Consider the following 22,523-nt stretch of genomic DNA (forward strand, 5'->3'; position numbering starts at 1 on the left):
TTCTGTCACGTGGGTTGCGCGCGCCTGTGCGTCCCTACTCGGCGGCTGGAGCATAGACTCTTTAAAAAAAGAAGCGTGGGATGTGATTTTCTGTTGCGTGGAGCGTGCGCTTCCTGGTTCGTTCTGACGTTCAGAAAACGTGAGAGGCTCCGTGGACCCCATGGAAACAAGCGTCGCAACTGGAGAGTATCAGCCGTGGGGGAGCTTCTCAGGGCGGCAGGCTTTATTTGGCCCCAGTCCACGCCCCATAAATTGTGGCCACTTGCCTCACACCTGGCAAGGGCAGGTGCAGATGTAGGTGGAAAGGAGCAATGGGAGTTTGAAGGTGATGGCGGAGGAAGGAAGGAAACTTAGGTGTCGATTTGATTCTGGCTATAGTTCGACCGCATGCACAGCTTCTTTGGAAACAGCGTATTTGGCCAACTCTGCATTTCACCTTCCATATACTGCGCCGCAAACGACTGGTTGGAGCCCTGCCTACAAAGAGAACCACCGAATTCCCCATAAACAGTTTCCGATAGGGCTTTGTTTTCTTAGCTGTAGTTACTATGCAGCTATGTTTTTACCAAACAAAAAAACCCAAATAAGAATCAAGCTACACTGAGAAAAATGATAATAAAGTGTAGCATTTTAAAAATCAAGAAATCCAATAGCTTACTATTTCCCTGTGCTGTTAAATAAAATTGGAGGAACTCCAGTAAATGATGAGGGTGGGGTGAGATTGCAGTGCCATTAATGCACTCCTAACACCAGGGGTTGAATGCTTGAAATAAGGGGTGGTGTGCTACATACCCAAAAATGTTCCTAGAATAAGCACCCAGTAAGAAGACCCATAACAAAAGCTGATGCTGGTAAAAAATTAATGAAGGAAATGAGCACACTGAAAAAGCCATTCATCTGTGGGTCTTATCCATTGCCTTTCTTCATCGCTAATATAAAAGTAAGGCCTTTGATTGGTAAATTCTCCTGTTGCATTCCAGAATTCCAGAAGACTATTAATTCCATACCTGAATATTAACTCCCTTCCTTTTTTGGAGCTAACTTTCACAACCATATTAATAGTTATTAACTGGAACTGCTGAACCTTGTTAGGTTCAACTTACATTTCCCAACCCACTTGTAAAATGCAATGTCTCTCACCACCTTACAGTTCTCAAAAAATATAAACATAAGAAATAGCTCAATGTGTTTCATGTGTACCCTTGGCATCATCGAGAAAAGTGTGGAAACAAGACTTATTTTCTGAGTTGGACCGCCACTCCTTTAAATGAATATTGCCAAGTACAGAACTGACTAGCATGGCAAGGAACAGAAATTATGTACTGGTCCTTAGAATGTGCTATGCAACCAGTTTTGTGGTTATACAGCAGTACTACTGGCACACAAAAGACACAAAGCCCTGAAATAAGATTTGTAAAATAGCTGATAAATAGAAAGCCTGGCCAATTGCCATGGCATGACCTATAATTAAGATGGCCATAGTTACTGATATTAACTACAGATTTGGGGCCATAGTAATACTAATACTGACCCATTAGCACTAGTCTGCCAAAAATCAAAAAGCCTCTTAACAAAATGTAGTGAGGGTTCCAGTTACTCCTTTTTATCCCCCTTGATTTCTATGGGCAGCTCTCACTTCTATTACTGGGAACATTTAAAAATATATTCTGAGTGTGAACTGGGACATGGCCTATCCAGACAATGAGGTGGCTCTTTCTACTTTTTAAATTAAGTTTTTATTTCTCTGGCCCCCTTTTGCAGCCACTCCTTTCCATTCCCCACTGATCTGGTTTTCATGTGGTGGTGTTTTTTTTTTGGCTGTCAACATTTTGTGAGCAGCTCATATTGGACTGGATAGCTCAGTTGCGTTAGTGTGACGCTGACACTGCCAAGGTTGCAGTATGGGACAGCTGCATATCCCTGCATCACAGGGGGCTGGACTAGATGACCCTCAGGTCCCTTACAACTCTACGATTCTAAGACTAAGCAGCACTATTACTATGGCCAAGTAGAATGAACATTGGCCTTCAAGTCAAAATTATATATGTATTTTTAAATTAGCCAGTCAATGGTTTTTTTAAAAAAATTGATGTGTTGTGTTTTTAACACTGCACACTGCCATGACATTTCATGATATGGCAGAATAGAAATACTTTTATAATTATCCTTCTGATTGGTTTGTGGCAATATCTACCTTTTACAAATAGTCATACCTCGGGTTACAGACGCTTCAGGTTGTGCGTTTTCAGATTGCGCACCACGCCAAACCCGGAAGTACTGGAATGGGTTACTTCCGGGTTTCGGCGCTCATGCATGTGCAGAGGCACGAAATTGTGCTTTGCGCATGCGCAGAAGTGCCGAATCGTGACCCACGCGTGCGCAGACGCGGCACATTGCGAATGTGCCTCCCGCACAGATCACGTTCGCAACCTGAGTGTCCACTGTACTATATCTGTGCTGGGCTGAACTCTGTGCACCTATATATTAGTTTTGACCTCTTCTAAATAAGTTTGTATTTTTTAAAGGATTTTTTATTGTTTTTCATAACCATATACCAAAACTTAACAGAAAAAACCTCCAACAAATTCCCCCCCTCTCTCACCAGCAAGTCGGTAAGTATTATTGTCTTTATTCTGGGTCTTCTTTTGGTATTTTGTCAGCAGTACAAAATATGCCTGTTTGTATATTTTTAAGATGTAGAATTAGATGTAGGTTTTCTCAATGAAGTTGTCATTTTTGCCACAAAATATGCAATTAAGAAAAACATCTTCAGATTTATTTTATTAACAAAGTTTTTTTCTTTTCTTTTACAGTGTTTTCAAGAAAATGCAGAAATCTTCTTTTTCTGCTTTAGCAACTTCTGTGCAGAACACATCATCTGGCAGGGATACCAGTTTTTCTAAGGAGATATAATTGGGCTGTTTTGGATCATATTGTGCTCTTCCAATGAATTTAAGAAACATGTGTCTTTCTTTGATTCGCAGCAGCTTTGAATTAAAAACCTGAAATGAAAACAAGATCAATGCTAATCACGGAAATTGCCAAGACTGCCCTCCTATGTACACTTACTTGCTAGTAAGACATACTGAGAACAGTAGGAGTAACCTGTTAGCTCAAACCTGCCCACATTTACTATGTGGCATTTAAGGCTAACAATCATATCTGCAAATTGATGCCATTCTACAATATATTAACCTAGGCCTTTCCATCACAGTTTGTAGACTACAGAACGTTCCCTTCAATACAGTTCCCAGTTTTCAAACTTCTTCCTATGACTGCAGTTAACTAGGTAGCATCTAAGAGTCTCACCTGAGGAAAATGAACCATCACGCTGTGGGGAATGCCCATGACGTTGTGCACGTAGTCAAAGATCTCCGTTAGCTTCCTTTTGCTTATACCTAAATTCTTGGGGATTGTGTGTGCAATATGCCGAATTTCATTCTTACTAAAACCAAGTTCCAGCTCATACACCTGAAAAAGAGTGATTGTGATGAAGTCGACTAATGTAGCTTAAAACACACCGGGAAAGAGGGAAATATGTTGATAAGTGATGAGACACAGGAGAGAGACTTCTTTTTATTATATTGTAGGTTGAAAACTTGCAATAAAATTTCAGGTAAAAAAAAGGAGAGGCACTTCTGTAGCAACCTGGAAGCTGCCCAGGCAGCTTATAAAAAAAGAAGCAGCACAAGCACGAAGCCCCCATCACATTTGTGCAAACTGCCAGGCATGAAGTATTGTTCATAGTCTTATACTTACGAGGCCACCACAATTCTTTTCCATAAAGCCTGAAGTCCTCTCTTGTACTAGAGGAACACGCATAACTACTAAATTATATTGGAAGTCTAAAATTGCCATTTTTACTCACGAAAAAGTTCTAATGATCCCTGCTTGTGCCTAAGTCTTTAAAATGCCATTTTGTCATTTGTCCCTTCAAAAACCCGAATAAAATGGCACAAGGAGTTTTGGGGGATACTTTGATGACCCTTAGGATCTCATGTCACATACGGTGAAGGAGTATTGCTGAGCTGACTCATGCCTCCTCATTCCACTGATTGATGCTTTCCGTCATCAAGAGACACCCTAACTGAATCACAGTTCCAGTGTTGAGCAAAGGAACCAGCGGCAACCCTTCTCTCGGATTCCAGCATCCACTTTGATAACGTTTTTAAGTAGCAGATTAGAAGACCAAGTTATTATTCACGCTACATTTTGCTACCTGACAAGTGTTAAGTAGTCCTGCCGCCTGCGCAACCCTATTTAGGCTGCTGTACTTCTTATATTTCCTGTTACATCTCTTAAAGCTTTTCTAAGAGCTTAAATGGCTAACTACTCTTAAGATACTATCCTAACTTACCGTCAGATTTTCTTTAATAGGCTCAAGACTGCCAGTCAGTAACCTTGGAAGACGAGTTACTACATCTCTGGTCTGTATTTTAAATACAAGGAAGGAAAAAATAATAGTAAGTAAAGTAATGTGTATTAGATAGTATCTGCTTAAGATAAAATCAATCTGTATTTGCATTTCTTTACCAGACATTTTTTAAACAGCACTGTATTATTCTATTTGAAAAGGTGTACATTTTCCACTGGGTGAGCAAAAGGCCCTCAATATGTGGCATTTTTCCTGCACAGGGGCATTTTTCCTGCACATGTGGCATTTTCCCTGCACAATAATGTGTGAAGAGACTTATTTATTCTAACATGATTACAGTCAAAGTTCTACTTACGTCCACGTCCGCTTGCGTTCATTTTGCCCAACGTCCGTGGCAAACCCGGAAGTATCCGGTGGGGTTGCTGCCATTCACACATGTGCATGAGCGGCGATCGCCGTTCACACATGTGCAGAAGTGGGCAATCGCCACCCGCACTTGTACACCACAGCGCCTCTCCCAGCGACCCGTTTCGACCTCTGGACGGACCTCCGGAATGGATTATGGTCGCAGGTAGAGGTTCCACTGTACATGCAATCTTGGGCAGGTCACTATTGGAGCAATGCTATGCACCTCTCCGCTGAAGTAAGCCCCACTCTTCAATAGGACATACTCTTGGGTGTGTACAGTATTTCAGCCTGTGTCTCAGGATCAATGAATATATGAATATCTTTCCTTCATGTATATACTGTAGGGTACTGCATGTGTCAGGGGTCACAAAGTGCCCACTTCACAGCCAGAGGGAGCAGAAGATAAGCCCTGCAGTGCTGGTAGAAGTCTTTCTTTTTTTTGCTTTGTTTCATGGTCTCTGACCAAGGATAAACTGAAAGATCACCCAAGCCAGTGATGCCACTAATTAATGGAAGCCCAAATTAAGGAACAGATCCAGCCTGGGTGACTCTACACAGAGTTTCACCCTTCATGCTGCCTGGAAAAATGTATCCTGAGGATCCAGCCACCACAGGGAAAGGCTTGAGTGGGGTGGAAGGAGTGCTGGTGTGTTCAGACAGCTTCCCTAAGGCTGGCTCCACTCGCCTAAAAGCCTCAGCTCTGTAAGCAGAAACTCCAAAGCTACTTTCTGGAGTTCTGTTTGGGATTGTATGGTTTTTGGCTCTGCCCAGTCTTGGGTTGCTGTTGACCGCCTTCCACTGTTTGCGTTGTGGGTGGGGTATGGCAGCTTTAGGGAACATCAGGTTTAACTCCTCTTTAACTAGCCACAGAAGATCCCAGCACCCTCTCAACATTCTGGGGTCCTGGGGCTACTTTTAAGATACGTTCTACCACAGGCCAGCCACATACGCTGCACCCATGATAAGCGTGTGTATTTGATAAAACAATTTCAAAAAGGCTTTCGTAGGACAAGTTCTCAACATATTGTGTAGCTCAGGCATGGCCAAACTTGGCCCTCCAGTTTTTTTGGGACTACAACTCCCATCATCCCTCGCTAACAGGACCAGTGGTCAGGGATGATGGGAATTGTAGTCCCAAAACATCTGGAGGGCCAAGTTTGGCCATGCCTGGTGTAGCTGAACCTCCATTCTGTGATCATGTTGACTGAAATTCCAAGTCAATTATTTATCTGTTAGCATAGGCATTATTCCATGTAAAATTAGTATTTCAGGATAACTAGCAATGAAATTGTAATGGGTGTTCCTCAAACATCTGGATGAACTAGTTTGAACTGTCCACACAAGGTTGTATACTTTATATATAGTTCTAAGAAAATAATAGTATTTTAGAAGCAGTATTTTAGGTCCCTGTAATGCGAGAGATATTAGCTACCTGCTTGTGGAGTTTGTTTAGTTATTTTAACAATAGGCCCTCTCCCCCCAATCACCACGACCCAAGTGAAAACAGAAGGCACCTTTTGTGAATTGAGTCCAAGTTCTTTTTGGAAGAAACCCAGCCTATTATCCAGTCTTTCCACAGAAAAAAGGAGTAAATATGGAGCCCCTGAGACCATCTGTGCAATTGCTTCCTTGCTGAATTTTTTTGATGTTAGATAAGCTACCCTGGAAGACAGAAAGATCCAAATTAAAATGAGGGAAATAAGAAAGGCCATCATTTATCCAGCTCTGCCAGTTCCTCAGCAGTATGTTTCAAAATGACGGATGTTTTAATAATATTAACAAGCAAAGCTGCCAAGAAGAAGGGTGGAAAAGTCTGCAGGTATGACAAAAGCAAAATACCATGATTTCCAATTAACGTCAAAGAAAATAAACACTCTTGGTGCAAAATATTTTACGCCTGGATTAATTTAATGATTTCCAGCTGTATTTAAACAAAAATTATGTCAATACCAGCCCATGATCTTATTATCCAAAATGGCTTGCACTGAAAGAAATGTCCACTTTCACAATCAAAACTGGCAATTTAATGAAGGTGATCTGATGAACTAAAGGGCATCTTTAGAAGAAGAAAAAAGTAACCACAGGAACAATCCTAAACATCTACATCCTACACTGACATACAGGTGAAGGAGGGAAGCAAATCAGGTTAAATGCCACTACTGTCAATGCCGCCTGCTAAAGACTAGGCCCTTAAAGGCTATGATATGCCTATTTAATCGGAGGGATATAATCCTAGGTTCCCTACCACAGTATACTCCTCTTAGCCGTGTCTTTTTGTTTCCACTGAGAAGGTGAAGGGAGCTGAATGGAACTAGTTGTACGTTGTGAAATTCTCCCTGTAACCAGGGAAAAGGGGAGCCACAGAGGCAAGATAATGTGAGCTCAGTGGCAGAACATCTGCCTTGAACACAGAAGGTCCCAATTTCAACCCCTAGTACATCCAGGTCAAGCTGGGAGAGACTGCCTATCTGAAACCCTGGAGAGCTGCTGCCATTCAGTACTGATAATACTGAGAGCAAGATGGATAAATGGTCTGGCTCAGTTATAAGGCAGCTTCCTATGACTTGTTCCCTCCAACCAGCAGGGGGTAACCTTTTGCAGCTCAAGGGCCACATTGCCTTATGGGAAACCTTCTGTAGGCTGTGTATCAGTGGTGAGCAAGGCCAGAGGCAAAAAGTGGATGCAGCAATCCATGCAACTCTTACTTGTGTATAGTAGGGTACACGATAGCTCAGTTGGTAGAGCATAAAACTCTTAATCTCAGGGCTGTGGGTTCAAGCCCCATGTTGGGCAAATGATTCCTGCATTGCAGGGGGGTTGGAATAGACGACCCTTGTGGTCTTTACAATTCTAGCATTCTATGGTTATATAGTAGGCTACTTTCCAGCGATCTAAAAATCAGTGGTTTGCATTTACAACTGATGCCTCTTCATTCAGGCAAGCAGTTCAAAGACACATTCCAAGCAGGGCAAAATCACTCCACGAAGAGCAGAAACAGTGAGGAATGTGTCCTATGGAGAGTCCTGAGGGCCAGATATAGAGAACTCTGGAGGGCACAACCAGCCCCTAGGCCTGAGGCACGCCCCACCCCCCGCCTCAGACCATCTTAACGTTATGCTCAGATTGTGAGCCCCTTTATGGACAGAGACAGAAATATTGGCAAAATGTATATTAGGTACCCTTACCCCATGGAATAGCGGGATACAAACCAAATCAAATATAGTAACACCTATTAATTTAAGGAGGGACACGGGTGGCGCTGTGGGTAAAACCTCAGCGCCTAGGACTTGCCGATCGTATGGTCGGCGGTTCGAATCCCCGTGACGGGGTGAGCTCCCGTCGTCCAGTCCCAGCTCCTGCCCACCTAGCAGTTCAAAAGCACTCTTAAGTGCAAGTAGATAAATAGGTACCGCTTTATAGCGGGAAGGTAAACGGCGTTTCCGTGTGCTGCGCTGGTGCTGGCTCGCCAGAGCAGCTTCGTCACGCTGACCACGTGACCCGGAAGTGTCTCTGGACAGCGCTGGCCCCCGGCCTCTTAAGCGAGATGGGCGCACAACCCCAGAGTTGGACACGACTGGCCCGTACGGGCAGGGGTACCTTTACCTATTAATTTAAGGGGTTTATTTCAGATAGGACAGAGCTGCATATTTAAGAAATTTATACCCTGCTTTTCTCCGTATGTCTCAAAGCAGCTTACAAAAGACGCAGTACAGAATAAAGCATACGTCATTGGTGGCTCAGTCACAAGACTAGGAAGCCTGTGCACATCTAACTAGGAGCATAGTGTCTAGAGACATACATTGAGTTAGGCAATGCTAAACAAATTATTTTCAGTGTAGTCTACCAGCTGTTGCTTCAGCCCAGGTTTACAAAATACCACATCCTGCTTCTATTGCATCAGCTTATGCTGCCGCTACAGGAAGATACAAAACATTTGCTACTACTGCATCTACTTATTTAAAAGCTATCTGAGTTTAGGCAAACATCATTTAGGATCTGTTATCACAGGAGGGACGCGGGTGGCGCTGTGGGCTAAAGCCTCAGCGCCTAGGGCTTGCCGATCGAAAGGTCGGCGGTTCGAATCCCCGCGGCGGGGTGCGCTCCCGCTGCTCGGTCCCAGCGCCTGCCCACCTAGCAGTTCGAAAGCACCCCTGGGGGCAAGTAGATAAATAGGTACCGCTTACCAGCGGGAAGGTAAACGGCGTTTCCGTGTGCGGCTCTGGCTCGCCAGAGCAGCGTTGTCACGCTGGCCACGTGACCCGGAAGTGTCTTCGGACAGCGCTGGCCCCCGGCCAATAGATGTGAGATGGGCGCACAAACCCCAGAGTCTGTCAAGACTGGCCCGTTCGGGCAGGGGTACCTTTACCTTTACCTTTATCACAGGAGCAAGAAAGGCCCCTTTTGAAACCCTGGCAGGATGGCTGTTGCCAGTCCATGAAGACAATACTGAGGTAGATGGACCAATGGTATGAGCTGGTATAAGGCAGATTCCACTGATCCTAACTTTAACTATTAATTTGGTAGGTAACAGACGTGAACACATTTTGCAGCAACATCAGTACAACTGCACACTAGATTTTAAACATGCTCAGATGCCCCAAATGTCTAAGCCCAGCCAATTTTGAATCCTTTTTTCCTGTTAATTGCATTCTATGTTCTGGAGAGGCATGCAGGAACTACAACAAAACAGAGCATTGTGGAGTGCTCCTCTTCAGGTTTCCACCCACCATTGTCTTCTTTTGAGATATTCCATTATATTCCCCTGACTCCTCTCCCTTCAACAGTCACCTAACATTTCATGGCCACTAAGTAGAGCAGATTCATTCCTTAGTAAGGCCTTTTCAGGGTTTCCCACCCCAGTTTTTCCCCACCCTTGAATAATTTTTGTTCTTCTGCAGATCTTGGGGTTCACCCAAGCCTGTAAACACTTCTGTCATACACAGGTATGGTACCCTTTAGGCTACATAAAGATGCACACTTGAAAAATGTTTCATGATTAGTGTACATATTTATGAAGAGATCGTATTGATGCCTCATTCTTAAGAGCCATCATTTCACTGCCCCAGACTGTCTGAGCAAGTTATTGTGTGAGGCCTATGCTGGGTCAATACAATTACTCAACCTGTCTGGTACATAAAGCTTTTTATTGCTCAGCTTTGCATTCTCTCTCTGAAGCAGATAGTGGCAATTGCAAAAACAACACTTTCACTTTAGACAAATAGATCTATGCTCCTGTTCATTCTGTTTTAACTGCATTATGTTTAGGATGAAGGTTCTGTGGTCTAAATCACAGAGCCTAGGGCTTCCTGATCAGAAGGTTGGCAGTTTGAATCCCTGCGATGGGATGAGCTCCCGTTGCTTGGTCCCAGCTCCTGCCAACCTAGCAATTCAAAAGCACGTCAAAGTGCAAGTAGATAAATAGGTACTACTCCAGCGGGAAGCTAAATGGCGTTTCCGTGCACTGCTCTAGTTTGCCAGAAGCGGCTTAGTGATGCTGGCCACATGACCCGGAAGCTGTCTGCGGATAAACGCCAGCTCCCTCGGCATGTAAAGCGAGATGAGCGCCGCAACCCCAGAGTTGTCTGCGACTGGACTTAACGGTCAGGGGTCTCTTTACCTTTACCTATGTTTAGGATGTACTGCCTTAATAGGCTGAAATCTTCTGTTCATCAGACTGAAAAGTGTGAGTGTCTTTCAGCCAGAACAGTCAATTAATAACAAGCCTTCAAGAGGAAGGGTGAAACAGGAGAAATGCATTTCTAACCAACTTCCTACTTTCCCCATTTATTTTCTACCACTCCACCCTGCCCAACAGCCTCTGGGAATAATTCCAATGACAAAGAATGTTTGAATTTTAATTCCACTCCCACAACACTATTTTTTGTGTAGTTGCCCCTACACCTAGGTTCATGTTTACAACACAAGATTAATTCTAATCCTCCTTACTTGAGAAAGCTGTCCTTTAGCTTAGCTGGTGTCTACATAAAGCTAAACTGTTCTGACAACTGCCATGTTCAGAAGAATGTCTGGAACAAAATTCTGCAGTTATGATTCTAAATACTTTGCTATTTCTGTTGAAAACAGACCAAGTATCTCCCACGCCCAGCTTCAGAAAATGTCCCAATGAAAGCAAAACCTATGTATGAAAAAGGTTTGCTCATTTTGGGACTCCATTTGGAAATATTCATTTTCAATAATGGAGTCTGACCACCTTCTGGATAGCATAATCAGCATCTGCTGATGCTGAACACTTGAAATTGTGGAATAGGATCACCAGCAATCCTTCCCCTACTACAACATTTGAGTGAGAAGGACAGCTTAAGCAGACTGTACAAAATCCCTAAAGCAAAGTAACATATTTCAGGCATACACACACATGAAATATATGAGTATTTCAGGCATGTGGATAGATGAGAGATGATAGATAGATGAGAGAGAACAAGATAACAGATTGATGAATACAGAAGTCATTTTACCTTGTCTTTAGATCTTCCACTTCTTCTCTGAAAATATAGGGATTTCTTGTGATAAATGGCCCAAGCTGCTTATCTTCCAAGCCAACATCCTTGAGAAACAGGATGATGTTTTTTATATCTTTTTCAAAGTCCAACTTGAGAAGTAGCTGGCCTGCAGCTGAACGTTTTTCCACTTTGGACAAATCAACTCCTGTAGCACATTCAAACATAAATTTAGTGGGATGCTTAATGAAAAATTCTGGATTTCTAATAGTGTAAGAATGTACAAGTTCACGCAAAGCGTCTTTAATGCTTTTTTATGGTATGTAGCAATGTTATCTAGTGCTGCCAAAAGGAGCTATGATACAGCAGCTACGTACTACTGAGGATAATGGCAGAATGGACTCAAAGGCTGCCCTCAAGTTTTTACTTACTGGGGTTTTAAAATCTGCAACAAGCAATCATATAATTGTGGACTGATTGAATGGGTTGGTTTCACTCTCTAGAACAATTCTCTGTGGCTCTCCATATGTTGTTGGACTATAATCTCCATCATTCTCGACTACTGGCCATGCTGGCTGGAGCTGATGGGATTTGGAGTCCCTGCCTGGAGAGCCATGCATTTCTCGTCCCTGCTCCAGATGAAGCCATTCAGAAAAATGCTGTCATAGGCATCTTGCAATTCAACATAGTACTTTTGCAAACCTGAAGCTGCAAATCTTAAGGTCCACGTAGCTAAAATGAAGCCGTTCTAAGCAAGTTCTCATTTTTCACCGATTCCTCACAGTTCACACCGACTTGCTTCCTGCCCTTGAAAAACGTGAAAGATGCTTTTGAAGTGCTTTGCATTTTCCTATCCGCACTATACCCTTCTTGCTTTGCGGTCTATATTTTTGAATACAGGGATAGCCAACATGGTGCTTGGACCGCAACTGCCCAAGCACTATGGTCAGTGATGATGGGAGCTGCAGGTTCAACATCTGAAGGGCACGGCTACCTCTGCTCTATACATTCTGCTGCTATCATGCTGTGCAAGCAAAACCATTTTTTGCCCTTTTACTGTATCAAAAGCAAATAATGACTTTGTATGCACAACACCAGGAAGAGAAAGCTGAAGAGTCTTTAGCATATCTTGAAGAACCTGCCTGGTACAACTATGCTTACCTAAAAGCACCAGCTTCTGCAGTGTTTCTGAATGATCAACATAATCTTGAAGCGTGAACGATTCAAAAGGAAGTGGTGGCTCAGCCCTGATCTGAAGAGCCTCATCTTCCGAAACTTCCTCAAAAGGGGATGAAGGCAAAGTGTCTTCTAATCCTGAAGGTCATTAAGGAAAAAGAACCATTGAGAAAACAACAGATGTAACATTTTCTCTCTCCCTCTGTGTGCGGCGTTTACCTTCACAGAGGCCAGGGGGAATACAATTCCACTAATTCAGGGAAGGGAAATTTCACAATTTAAATTTAGAGCCAGAGTGATTATCAGCTTTCTGACAGTGAGATCTTCTGCTATGCAACAGTTACCGAGAAAAAATGAGCATAAGGACAGAAAATAGACACTGAACTGGGAATGGGTTAAGTTACTGTCACATTATTTCATTATTGTGGACAATTCACAAGTGTTCACTGATCCTATTGTTCCTGTTTGTCTCACTTTCAATAGCAACTGCGATATTACTGTTCAAAGCAACAGAATAACAACAGCAGGTGGAGCCCTGAGGCAGACAATGCATAGTTATTGAGGAGTCCTATCCTATGTATTCCAAACAGGGATGGGTATATCTGCCATTTTCAATTTCTCTCAGTTTCTCATTTTCCAATCTTAATTAAGTCCCCTGTATTTCTGTATCAGTTTGCTTTTTTTAAAAAAAGTCTTCATGATAATACACATTGTTATATACAATTATGCCTAACTATACACGTTTCCGCAAAGGAATGCTGCCTAATATATCATTATTTTCCCCTATATAAGCATTTATACACCCTTTGCGATACGATACGATATATTTATTGTCATTGTCCCTTGCGGAACAATGAAATTGAATGTGCACTTCTGTATACATTATTTGACAGGAGAACTGCATTTCAAAATTTAGAGAAGGACGGTGTGAGGAAGGACTGTGTTTCGGTTCATGTATTGTTTCAGGAAGTACAAATTAATTATGTTCACCTAAAGGCGAATTGAATCAAATCCCGCCCCCTCCCATCCCTGATTCTAGAAGGGTAGCAGACTATAATATAAAGGTGAACATTTTGAATGCTGGTGGGCAAGGGACAAAAATCACAAGGGACTGTTGTGCTGCTGTGACCTAAGCCATGGTTGGCTTAGCATTACATTTCAAACCTGGGCCCATGGTTTGTCTCTCTCCAAACAGGCCATAAGCCATAAACCAGGATTTGGATGCAAAGCTAAGCCAAACTAAACCATGGCTTAACTCCCAGCAGTGCAGGAAGAACTGAGCCCTTAAAGAGTTCACTTACAAACAATAATTTGGAAACGCAATCCAATAATTCCAAGCCTCTTTACAAGCAAGCAAGCAATGCACAAGAAATGAGGTTAAAAATCTAAATTTTAGATATGGTGTTAGGAGGGTCACAACTTTCATCCTTATTTTATTTGTTACATACCTTCTTCAAGCAATGCTTCGGTATATGAACTGGATATTATTTCAGTTTCTGGTCTGTTAACTAAGGATGAATTATTATCTGGACTCTGATTCAGTTTAGTGCTTGAACTACAGAATCGTACATGGTTATCAAAAAGCACAGTCTTAGAGTTCTTTAACGCTACTTGACATGAGTATCTGGAAGGACAAAACAATGGCAATCCGGATTGTTGAAGAGGAAGTGTCCATGTTTTGACAGTTTGTTTTCTTAGCTGTTTTGCACTATTCACAACACTGTTTTTCTTTAGCAAGGGGCAACATCTGGATATCTGTCGAGTCAATGAAGCCATCTTAGTCAATATTCTGTCAAAATTGAGAAAGAAAATGGTCAAGGGAACATTCAAACCAATTTTGTATGCACAAAAATTTACACAGGAACAATTAATGAATTCAATTAATATTTAAGCAGAACTGAAGTGCATTCAGTACCATTTTGCAAAAGTATTATTTCACTATGTTTACCATATAGCAAAGGTCTAAAGCATCCATCCCCAAACTGCTGCCCTCCAGATGTTGGACTACGAGTTCCATCATCCCTAAGCATTAGTCATACTGCCTGCGACTGATGGGAGATGTAGTCTAAAACATCTGGAGCATATAAAGCTGGAGAAAGCTGATATAAAACAATATAATATTACCGTCATGCTGCATAAGTGTAGAGTAACAATACTTTCTTGAAGATGTTTTTGGAATACTCCAACAATCTACACAGCAGCAGGGGTCCCACTGCCAATTCTAGAGCTTCCTGGCTGCGCGACTCCCATCTTCTTGCTGTCACTACCCATTTCCCTGTCCTTTCTCAGCAACAATAGGAAGGAAAAGGAATAGCAACAGCAGCCTCCACTCACTTGCCCTCCATTCCTCTGGGTGGTGATGCAGATAAGCTCCACAGTGGGTAGGAGGCAGCGGCAAGCAAATGGATACTGGCAGGAGGACATGGATCCATTCAAGAAAAAGTGCCCACTGAGGACATGAGTACCTTTAGAATTTGCCCAAACCTCCCCGCACAGAACCCCTGGAACACTGCTATACCACAGAACATAAAAGAGAAGAAAATGTTAGCTTAAAATACCACAATTTTACATTATTTCAGGTTTGTATATCTCCCCGTGGGGATTAAGAATTGACTTCAGTAGCCAAGCAAGGACACAGACACACTCTCTCTCTGGCTTGTTTATGTGCCACAAATAAATTATGAACTCTGGTACATTTAAGGCTGGCTAAGATGACTTTCTGCCAGGGGACTGCCAAAAAGAGATGACTGCTTCCATCATAAGTCCCATCTCTGCACAGCCCCACTCCACAATCTCGGATTCACAAGTATTGTGAGGGTGGTTAAACTGGCTGGAGAGGACTGGAAAAGTTGCACCAGGATTGTGCTAAGAGCTGCTCCCTGGTATGTTATCAGGGAAGAACATGGAAAATGCTGTCTCCAAAAATCCCTAGATTTGGTTGTGATATTAATTTGAGTGTCTTTTTGTAAACTGCTGTAAGTGACTCTTGGGGTTCCAAAGAGGGCCACAACTAATCTACGTAGATAACTGCTTGCGTCAGAATTGCAGCTTTAACTTCTATGTAAATATGGACAGAATTGAGCTATACATATCCTGTTGTGCTCAATGGCCCTTGCTCTCAAGGCAGTGTGCACAGGATCCCCACCTTCATTCTCCCAGCACACTGCTACATAGCCTCAAGCAGTTTATCAGGAGAAGGGCCTTAGCTCAATGGTAGAACCTTGCATGCAAAAGGCCCTAATTTCAATCCCTTGCATTCTTCAGGTGGAGCTGGGAGAGTATAGACCAGCTGCTCTCAACCTTGAGTCCCCAGATATTGTTGGGGCTATTATCTCATGCAGATGCCTAGAGACAGATAGGTGGACTGCATGTCCACAGCAGTGACCAAAGGAGAAATGACTGCTGGGAGGAGTGCAGAGAGAAGAAACTCCATGGTGTATTTGAAACCGGATGCCTTCTTCTGCCCAAGCTGCAATAAAATATGTCTCTCCCATATTGGTCTGGCGCTGTACCTCTGGAACTGTTTGACTTTACCCTGATGGCGCACTCTTCCATTAACTCTCAAGACAGCTGGATGCCAACTAAATTTCAACAACAACAATTTTATTATTTATACCCCGTCCATCTGGCTGGGTTTCCCCAGCCATTCTGGGCGGCTTACAGAATATATAAACCATAATAAAGCATCAAACTTTAAAAAAAAACTTCCCAATACAGGGCTGCCTTCAGATGTCTTCTAAAAGCTGTATGATATGATAGCTCAGTTGACAGATCATGAGACTCAGTCTCAGGGTCGTGGGTTCGACTCTCAGGCTAGGACAGGGGTCTGCAACCCGCGGCTCTGGAGCCGCATGTGGCTCTTTTACACCTTTGCCGCGGCTCCGGGGCGGATACTAGCAAGGGGAGGAGGTGCATTGTGCGCCCCGACACTCCCCACTGTGGCGGGCGCTGTACTGGCTACTTACCCACCCGCTGTCAGATCGCGGCTCTGGATATATATTTGTTTAAATGTTGCAATGGTTTTGTGGCTCCCAGTTTTTTTTCCCTTCGGAAATGGGTCCAAGTGGCTCTTTTTGTCTTAAAGGTTGCAGACCCCTGGACTAGGAGAAACATTCCTGCATGGGGGGGGGGGGGTTTGGATATGTGTGTGGACAAGATGACCCTCAAGGTCCCTTGAAGCTCTGCAATTCCTTGATACCATTCCCATCATCCCTGACCCCTGGGTCCTGCTTGCTAGGGGATTATAGGAGTTGTAGTCCAACCACCTCTGGGAACCCAAAGTTGAGAAAGGCTGGTGCAGACAATACTGACCTAAATGGACCCAGCAGCCTGACTCTATATAGGGCAGGTTCCCACGTTTCTAGTTGCAAACCCCACTGAACCCAGAGACCGGGCTTTACTTCCGAGCGAAGCATGCAAACTGATTGGGGCTGAGAACCGAATCGAGATGAACCGAATCAAGAGGCCCTTCGGGGACGCAACAATAGAAGCCGCCGTTCCAAAGGGGATTCCTGGAGGGGAAGATGAACTCGGACCGGCGCTGAGTCCGCAGGGTCCAGCCCCTCGCCCTCCCCGAGGCCCGGCTCTGACAAAGCCTTATCCGTATCGACACCTAAGCGAGGCGTTTACCTGGCGTCCCGCCGGCGCCGGGTTGTCCCTGTCAGGAAAGTCCCCGGCTCGCCTCAGCCATGCAGGCCCTCGCCTGCCCCGGACTCGCTGCGGCGGTCGCGCTTCCCGCTCGGGCGAAGGCCTCTGACGCGCGGGAAGGAGGCGAGGCTCCCCAGCCGGCTCCTCCCCGCGGCCTGCGGCGGCCCAGCAAGGCCCGTCCCTCCGTCGCGCCTCCTCTCCCCCCGCGTCCCCTCCTGGGGCCGCCGCCGCGGCGCCGCTGCAGCAGCCTGGCCTGCCGCCCAGCGCGCTCCCTGCCGTCTTTCCACCCCGCGCCGGCTCCTTCGGCCGCGGTCGGGCTGAGGCGGCGGGAGCGGGGCGCCCCCGCGGTGGCCGCCGGCGAGGCGAGGAGGAGGCGGAGGAGGAGGCGGAGGCGGCCGCCGGGCGGCGAGGCGATGGCGTCGTACATGGGCAGCCGGACCCTCAGCAAGGACGACGTGAACTACCGGCTTCACTTCCGCATGATCAACGAGCAGCAAGTGGAGGACATCACGCTGGAGTTCTTCTACCGGCCGCACACCATCACCCTGCTCAGCTTCACCATCCTCAGCCTCATGGCCTTCGCCTTCACCAGGTGGGAGAAAAGGGTTGGCGGGCGGGCAGCGCTGTGGGGAGCCGTGTTGCCCCGAGAGGAGAAGCTCGCTTGGGGGAGAAGAAGAAGTAGGGGCTGCGGTGGGTGGGGATGGCGACGGTCAGCCCTGCTGAGGCGGAGAAGGGCTTGGTCCGGTTCACCACCCGAATGAGGAAATCTCTCACGAATCCTTATGTTCCTCCAGGAAGATGGGCTGCGGGTGCCATCGGTTCTTTCTATGCACGTTTATCGAGGTGTAAGTTCCACTAAGGTTTTTTTTAAAAAACCCCTCAAAAAATTAGGCAAGTCCCCCCCCACCCCTCCGTTATCTGAGAAAACACAGAAACGCAAAAAAGTACCCTTTTCCGGATGAATTTGCAAACGTGTCAAAATCAATGGCAGCAGCAGAAATTCGTTTTCCTTATTCCCTTGGTGTTTATTTGATTACGTACTTATTCCCCCCATCGATCAACAGTAATGGATTCTGAAAGGTATTTAAATAGGTAGCATATTCATTCATAAATGTAAATTCGTTCATTTCCCCAGATGCATCAACCCAATTGATGGATTCAAAAAGGTATGGAAGATGAATTTTTTTATAATAAAGAATTCATTCATTGGTTTCCCCAGTATACCCAATGATCAACAACCAGCCAATCAAATTGAACAAAATACAAATTGACCCCCCCCAGTAAACTCAGTTGATGTAATCCTTAACAGAATAAAAATGAAAACTTTAATTCCTGCTAGCGTAATATATTCCTATGTATAGAATCAGTGTTACCAGTTGCAGACTTCAATGAAATCCCTAATCCCTAAAAGTAAAGCTTTTTATGTATACAGTTAACTTGTTTGCAGTTTTTATTTATATTTATTTGTATTTATTTATCTTTATAAGCCAGCGAGCGTGAGCAACAAATGCTATTCAGAACAACAGCCAGCTCCAAAAGATCTGCACACCAAATGACCAGAACACACACACCATAATTGGGCAACCCCGGTCCACAAAATTTATCCCAACAAAGCACTATAAACCACCTCCAATAATGCTAAAACTAAGGCATCTGAATGCAATTATGAATTAGGATGCAGAAATCCTACTAATGGTCCACTGCATGAAGCATGTTAAAATCAAATTAAGGGCCCATCAATAAGTCCTATGTATAGAAGACCAAGAAACCCCGGCACAATGAGTCTCTGCAGACAAAGCTGGGAAGGCAAACATAGAAAACTAATGTCTTCCTATGCCTTGCTGTTGGGCTCTTCTACGCACTAAGGAAGGAAAGCAAGGAAGCTTACAGGCCAAAGCAGCTGATTCACGTTCCTACACTTTCCATGGGGTGCCAGCTCTTCAGCGACAATGTAGCACATGTGGAGATGCCACTGCAAAGAGGAGGGAGGCTGAGGAAATCAATGCTGGTTAGAGGGGCATTACTTGTGGACCCATTGGGGTAACTGTGGTCCCTGGGGGTCTGCAGCCCACAGGTTGGGAACCATGGCTCTAGTAGACTAGGCAAGAAAGGCCTGAAAGTGAAATATGTGGAGCAGAATCAGAATGCCAAGCTAGGCATAAGAAAAATCCTTCTAACTGGCCAGCTATCTAGAAGTTCATTTAGATTCATACGTTGTTGGACGTGGTAATTTAATGTATGCTCCCTTTATGTAACTTTGCAAATATGCTGGGATAGGTTTAGTAAACAGAGAACCTTCTGAAGTTTTCATTCCCCACCCTGTTCTTGTCAAAGCATGCTTCTAGCAATTACTTCCCTCTCAAATTCATAAAGCTACTCATGGGAAAGAGGTTTGTTTTTTAAGTATCTTACAGCACTAGCTGGCAGGTGTTTTGAATTGTTTCCCTAGGGCAAAGTACATCTGATACACTTCTTACAAAAGTATTGGTCACTTACTGAGCTGTCGGGCTTTCTGGATAATTTATAACTCTTCATTTATTAAATTTGAGGTGGTTTTAGGGCCCTTTCAATTTCACAAAGTTCCTACATGGAGTTGCCTTTCATATTAGAATTAGTGTCAAACTGCAGCATGTAGACCTTAGCACATAAGAGTTTTCCATCTCTTTATGTAGCTTTGTGTGCCAGTGGATCGCTGTCATCAATCAACAGTTTCATACTATACATAATGCAGTGAAAAAGCCATGAATGCATGTGATCTGTGCGCACACCTTTTGTACTAGTTTCAAGGCTGCTATACTATGCTAAAATGTGATGAAGTGACTATAAATAGTAGGCATCAGTTTGCAGGAGAGATGGGAGATGCTGATTAAGAATGCTAATCAATGTGCATTGCCCATATAGCACTTTTCTGAAAATAGTTGAGCTGAACTGCTTCAAAAAACAACAACACAGGAGGATGTATAGACACAACTTTCAGTGCATGGTTGCGTTATGTTGGTGTAGTTCGTTTCAATGAAACATAAGTTTAAGAAGATGAGTACCTCATCAGGGTACATTATAAGTACCGGTGATATACAGAGACTCTTTCCATGAGTCTGGCTAAGACCAGCAGCTAATTGGCTCCTCTAGTCCCGGGCTGTGAACCCACATTTAAAGCACATTATCCACGCCCCCCCCCAAATCCTGGGGACTGTAGGGTCATGGGAATTTGAGGAATGAACTAGAGTTCCCAGGATTCTTTGGAAGAAACAATGTGTTTTAAATGTATGGTGTATATACAACTCTAGAGCGTCTCAGTCAACTCCACAACTATTTTATGTGGCTTTTATAAAGAGATGATACTGTGAGCCCCTCTTCCCTGGCCCGGCTGGGACCAGCTGCATTTATTTAATTATAAAAACTATTTATATAATGCTATATCATAAAAAATAGCAAAGTGTTTACAACAGTATCTTTACGCAATAAAACCACGCAAAAATTTGAATTTGGAGACCGTCTATTTACTATTACAGGAATATATATTTTCTTAATTGCCTGCATAAGCTTGCTGACATAGAAAACTTCTCAGCAGGCATTTAAAGGTTAAAACAGAAGGCACCTGCTGAAGCTCTATTGGCAGAGGATTCCACAGGAATTAGCTGGCTTGGTTATTGTTGCTGTCAGATGAATCTTGCCAACTTGGGGGACCAGTGATGCTCCTGCAGATGATCTCAGTGATCAAGCTGGAGATGTAAGGGTTCAGGTTTCTTCCCTCACACAACTACCTCATTTATTTGCTTATTCCTTCCTCTCCCTTGCTGCCCTTTCCCTTTTGAAATTTCTTTAAATGCCTGTTGCTTTTCTCTGGGGGGGGGGGGATTCAAACCTCCTTCAGAATGTTGTTGAAGGCAATTCTAGTGATATCCTTTTATGCAAATGAACTTTCCAGACCATCCTCTCTTAGTGGATTTTCACCTTTCTGGTGATAATGTGTGTTTTGATTTCTTGGATTTTACTTTATTGCTGATGTTTGGATATACGGTTCCTATGTCCTTCAGAGAGACTGTCACGGCTTCATTGTCACTACTTGTTAGTGTTAATAATAGGGGTGGCCAATTTTGGTATGAATTTTCTGTATGAATGAAACTGGGAGAATATTTTGCTATACCTTGATTAAGTTGGGCAGGGATCTGGTGGCACAAGAAGTCTGAGTTTCCTACCTATGCCTAGAAGCAACTGGCTAAAGTCCTGGACTGGGTGGACCAATCGTAATACCCTGTAGGACACTTCTTAAAAATTGTGCCCAGATCTGCCAGTCGGCCATCCCTAGAAGCTTAGATTTAGATTTGCAAAGGACCATGGATGCCATGTAGTCCAGCCCTCTGCTTAATGCTGGATTCATCTTGCCTTCCCAGATGGGCAGCTGTCCAGCATCTGTTTAAACACCTTCTGTGAAGCAGGGCTCATTACCTCTTGAGCAAGTCTGTTCTGCTGTTGAACTGCTTGTACTTTGAGGGTGTTTTTTGACGTTTTGTCGAAATCTTGTTTCTCTCCAATTTCCACCCACTAGTTCTGGTCATGTGCTTTGGTGCTACAGAGGCCAATTCTGCTCCATTGCAACAAGTTTGCCTGATGTTTATTGTTCCAACCATTTCCCTGCCCTGATGTTTATTGTTCCAAGCCTGTGCCATGCACCACGGAATCGCTGGCAGAGAGGTTGCACGTTTAAGGAACAACCAGAAGCACAAGGGTATTAGCCAAAGGCAGAGCTAGGAAGCAAAGATGTTTCCCCTCCTGTGTTTGCCTCATAAAGCAAATATGCAGCAGAGACGATGACAACAAATTGCTAACTTAACAGATGCATGGTCATTTTGACATCTAATTTGTCTCTTATTTTGGAGGCTGAGAGTGCCTAGGCTGATATTTTAAGCTAATTTACATTATGCATTGTAATAGCACAAGACTACCCTTCCAGCCACACCTGTCTTGATGTGATGCCATGACCACATATCAAGATTATCCTCTGTTTTGATTCATCATCAGTTATGGAAGTGGAGCAGGGGAGAGTTGTTTTTCTGTAGATCAAGATGATAATCTAAGCTGATGATTTGGCATTGAAACAGTTTGAACTGGGTTCCTCCATGCATTTCCCCATCTTCCTAAATTGCCTCATGTCCAGGTTTTTTGGTAAGCCTGAAGTTCCTGTTTCACCGTCTCCTCTGCTTCTGTGGCCCTAGAGCATATGTTGCTGAACTGCTACACCCATTATCTCTAACTGTTGGCTTTCTTGCTTCCCAGTTGGAGTGTCCTGAGGCTGCCTTCTTTTAAAACAAAGCATTAGGGAAATGTTAACCAACACCTGCGTGCAACGCTAGTTTGGCCCTGTATCACCTTTTCCGCCTCAGATTACTTACATTGGGTGCTAAACAAGGACGTGACAGAGTGAGTGTGTTAGCAGAAATTCAGAGAGGTGTTCTTAA

The 22,523-nt window shown here is 44.0% G+C and overlaps 2 protein-coding genes and 1 long non-coding RNA gene across 4 annotated transcripts in view; 2 read left to right on the forward strand and 1 right to left on the reverse strand.

The window, feature by feature from the left end:
• Positions 1 to 31: 31 nt before the first annotated feature.
• On the forward strand, positions 32 to 3,017 carry LOC309539648. The gene is made up of 2 exons (XR_014222909.1): positions 32 to 325; positions 2,814 to 3,017. It is a non-coding gene; the product is annotated as an uncharacterized lncRNA (long non-coding RNA).
• Positions 2,755 to 17,184, reverse strand: MTERF3 (mitochondrial transcription termination factor 3). 2 transcript variants are annotated; one of them, XM_082235769.1, is made up of 8 exons: positions 17,047 to 17,184; positions 13,866 to 14,206; positions 12,403 to 12,555; positions 11,260 to 11,449; positions 6,298 to 6,445; positions 4,358 to 4,429; positions 3,310 to 3,471; positions 2,755 to 3,002 (listed from the first exon to the last, which is right to left on the reverse strand). In XM_082235769.1, the coding sequence occupies exons 2-8, from the start codon at positions 14,191 to 14,193 to the stop codon at positions 2,808 to 2,810; spliced, it is 1,248 nt and encodes a 415-aa protein (XP_082091895.1). In that variant the 5' UTR covers positions 14,194 to 14,206; positions 17,047 to 17,184; the 3' UTR covers positions 2,755 to 2,807. The 2 variants fall into 2 exon arrangements, with proteins under 2 accessions (XP_082091895.1, XP_082091894.1); XM_082235768.1 differs by lacking the exon at positions 17,047 to 17,184 and adding an exon at positions 14,756 to 15,093.
• A 236-nt stretch (positions 17,185 to 17,420) lies between these two features.
• The window catches only part of PTDSS1 (phosphatidylserine synthase 1), a 37,224-nt gene continuing 32,121 nt past the window's right edge, over positions 17,421 to 22,523 (forward strand). The window contains exon 1 of the mRNA XM_082235671.1: positions 17,421 to 17,656. Within this exon, the coding sequence (XP_082091797.1) occupies positions 17,478 to 17,656 (179 nt within the window). The 5' untranslated portion in view covers positions 17,421 to 17,477. The remainder of the gene's footprint in view (positions 17,657 to 22,523) is intronic.

This window comes from Podarcis vaucheri, assembly GCF_965113315.1.
Source record: "Podarcis vaucheri genome assembly, chromosome: 8".
Lineage (NCBI taxonomy): Eukaryota > Metazoa > Chordata > Lepidosauria > Squamata > Lacertidae > Podarcis > Podarcis vaucheri.

Coding starts and splice junctions, on each gene's coding strand:
- MTERF3 (XM_082235768.1), bottom strand. CDS start 14,841: ATGTCCTCCTGCCAGTATCCATTTGCTTGCCGCTGCCTCCTACCCACT. Junction 12,556..13,865: donor CGAAGCATTGCTTGAAGAAG/GTATGTAACAAA, acceptor AATGACCTTCAG/GATTAGAAGACACTTTGCCT. Junction 4,430..6,297: donor TTGGACTCAATTCACAAAAG/GTGCCTTCTGTT, acceptor TTTAAAATACAG/ACCAGAGATGTAGTAACTCG.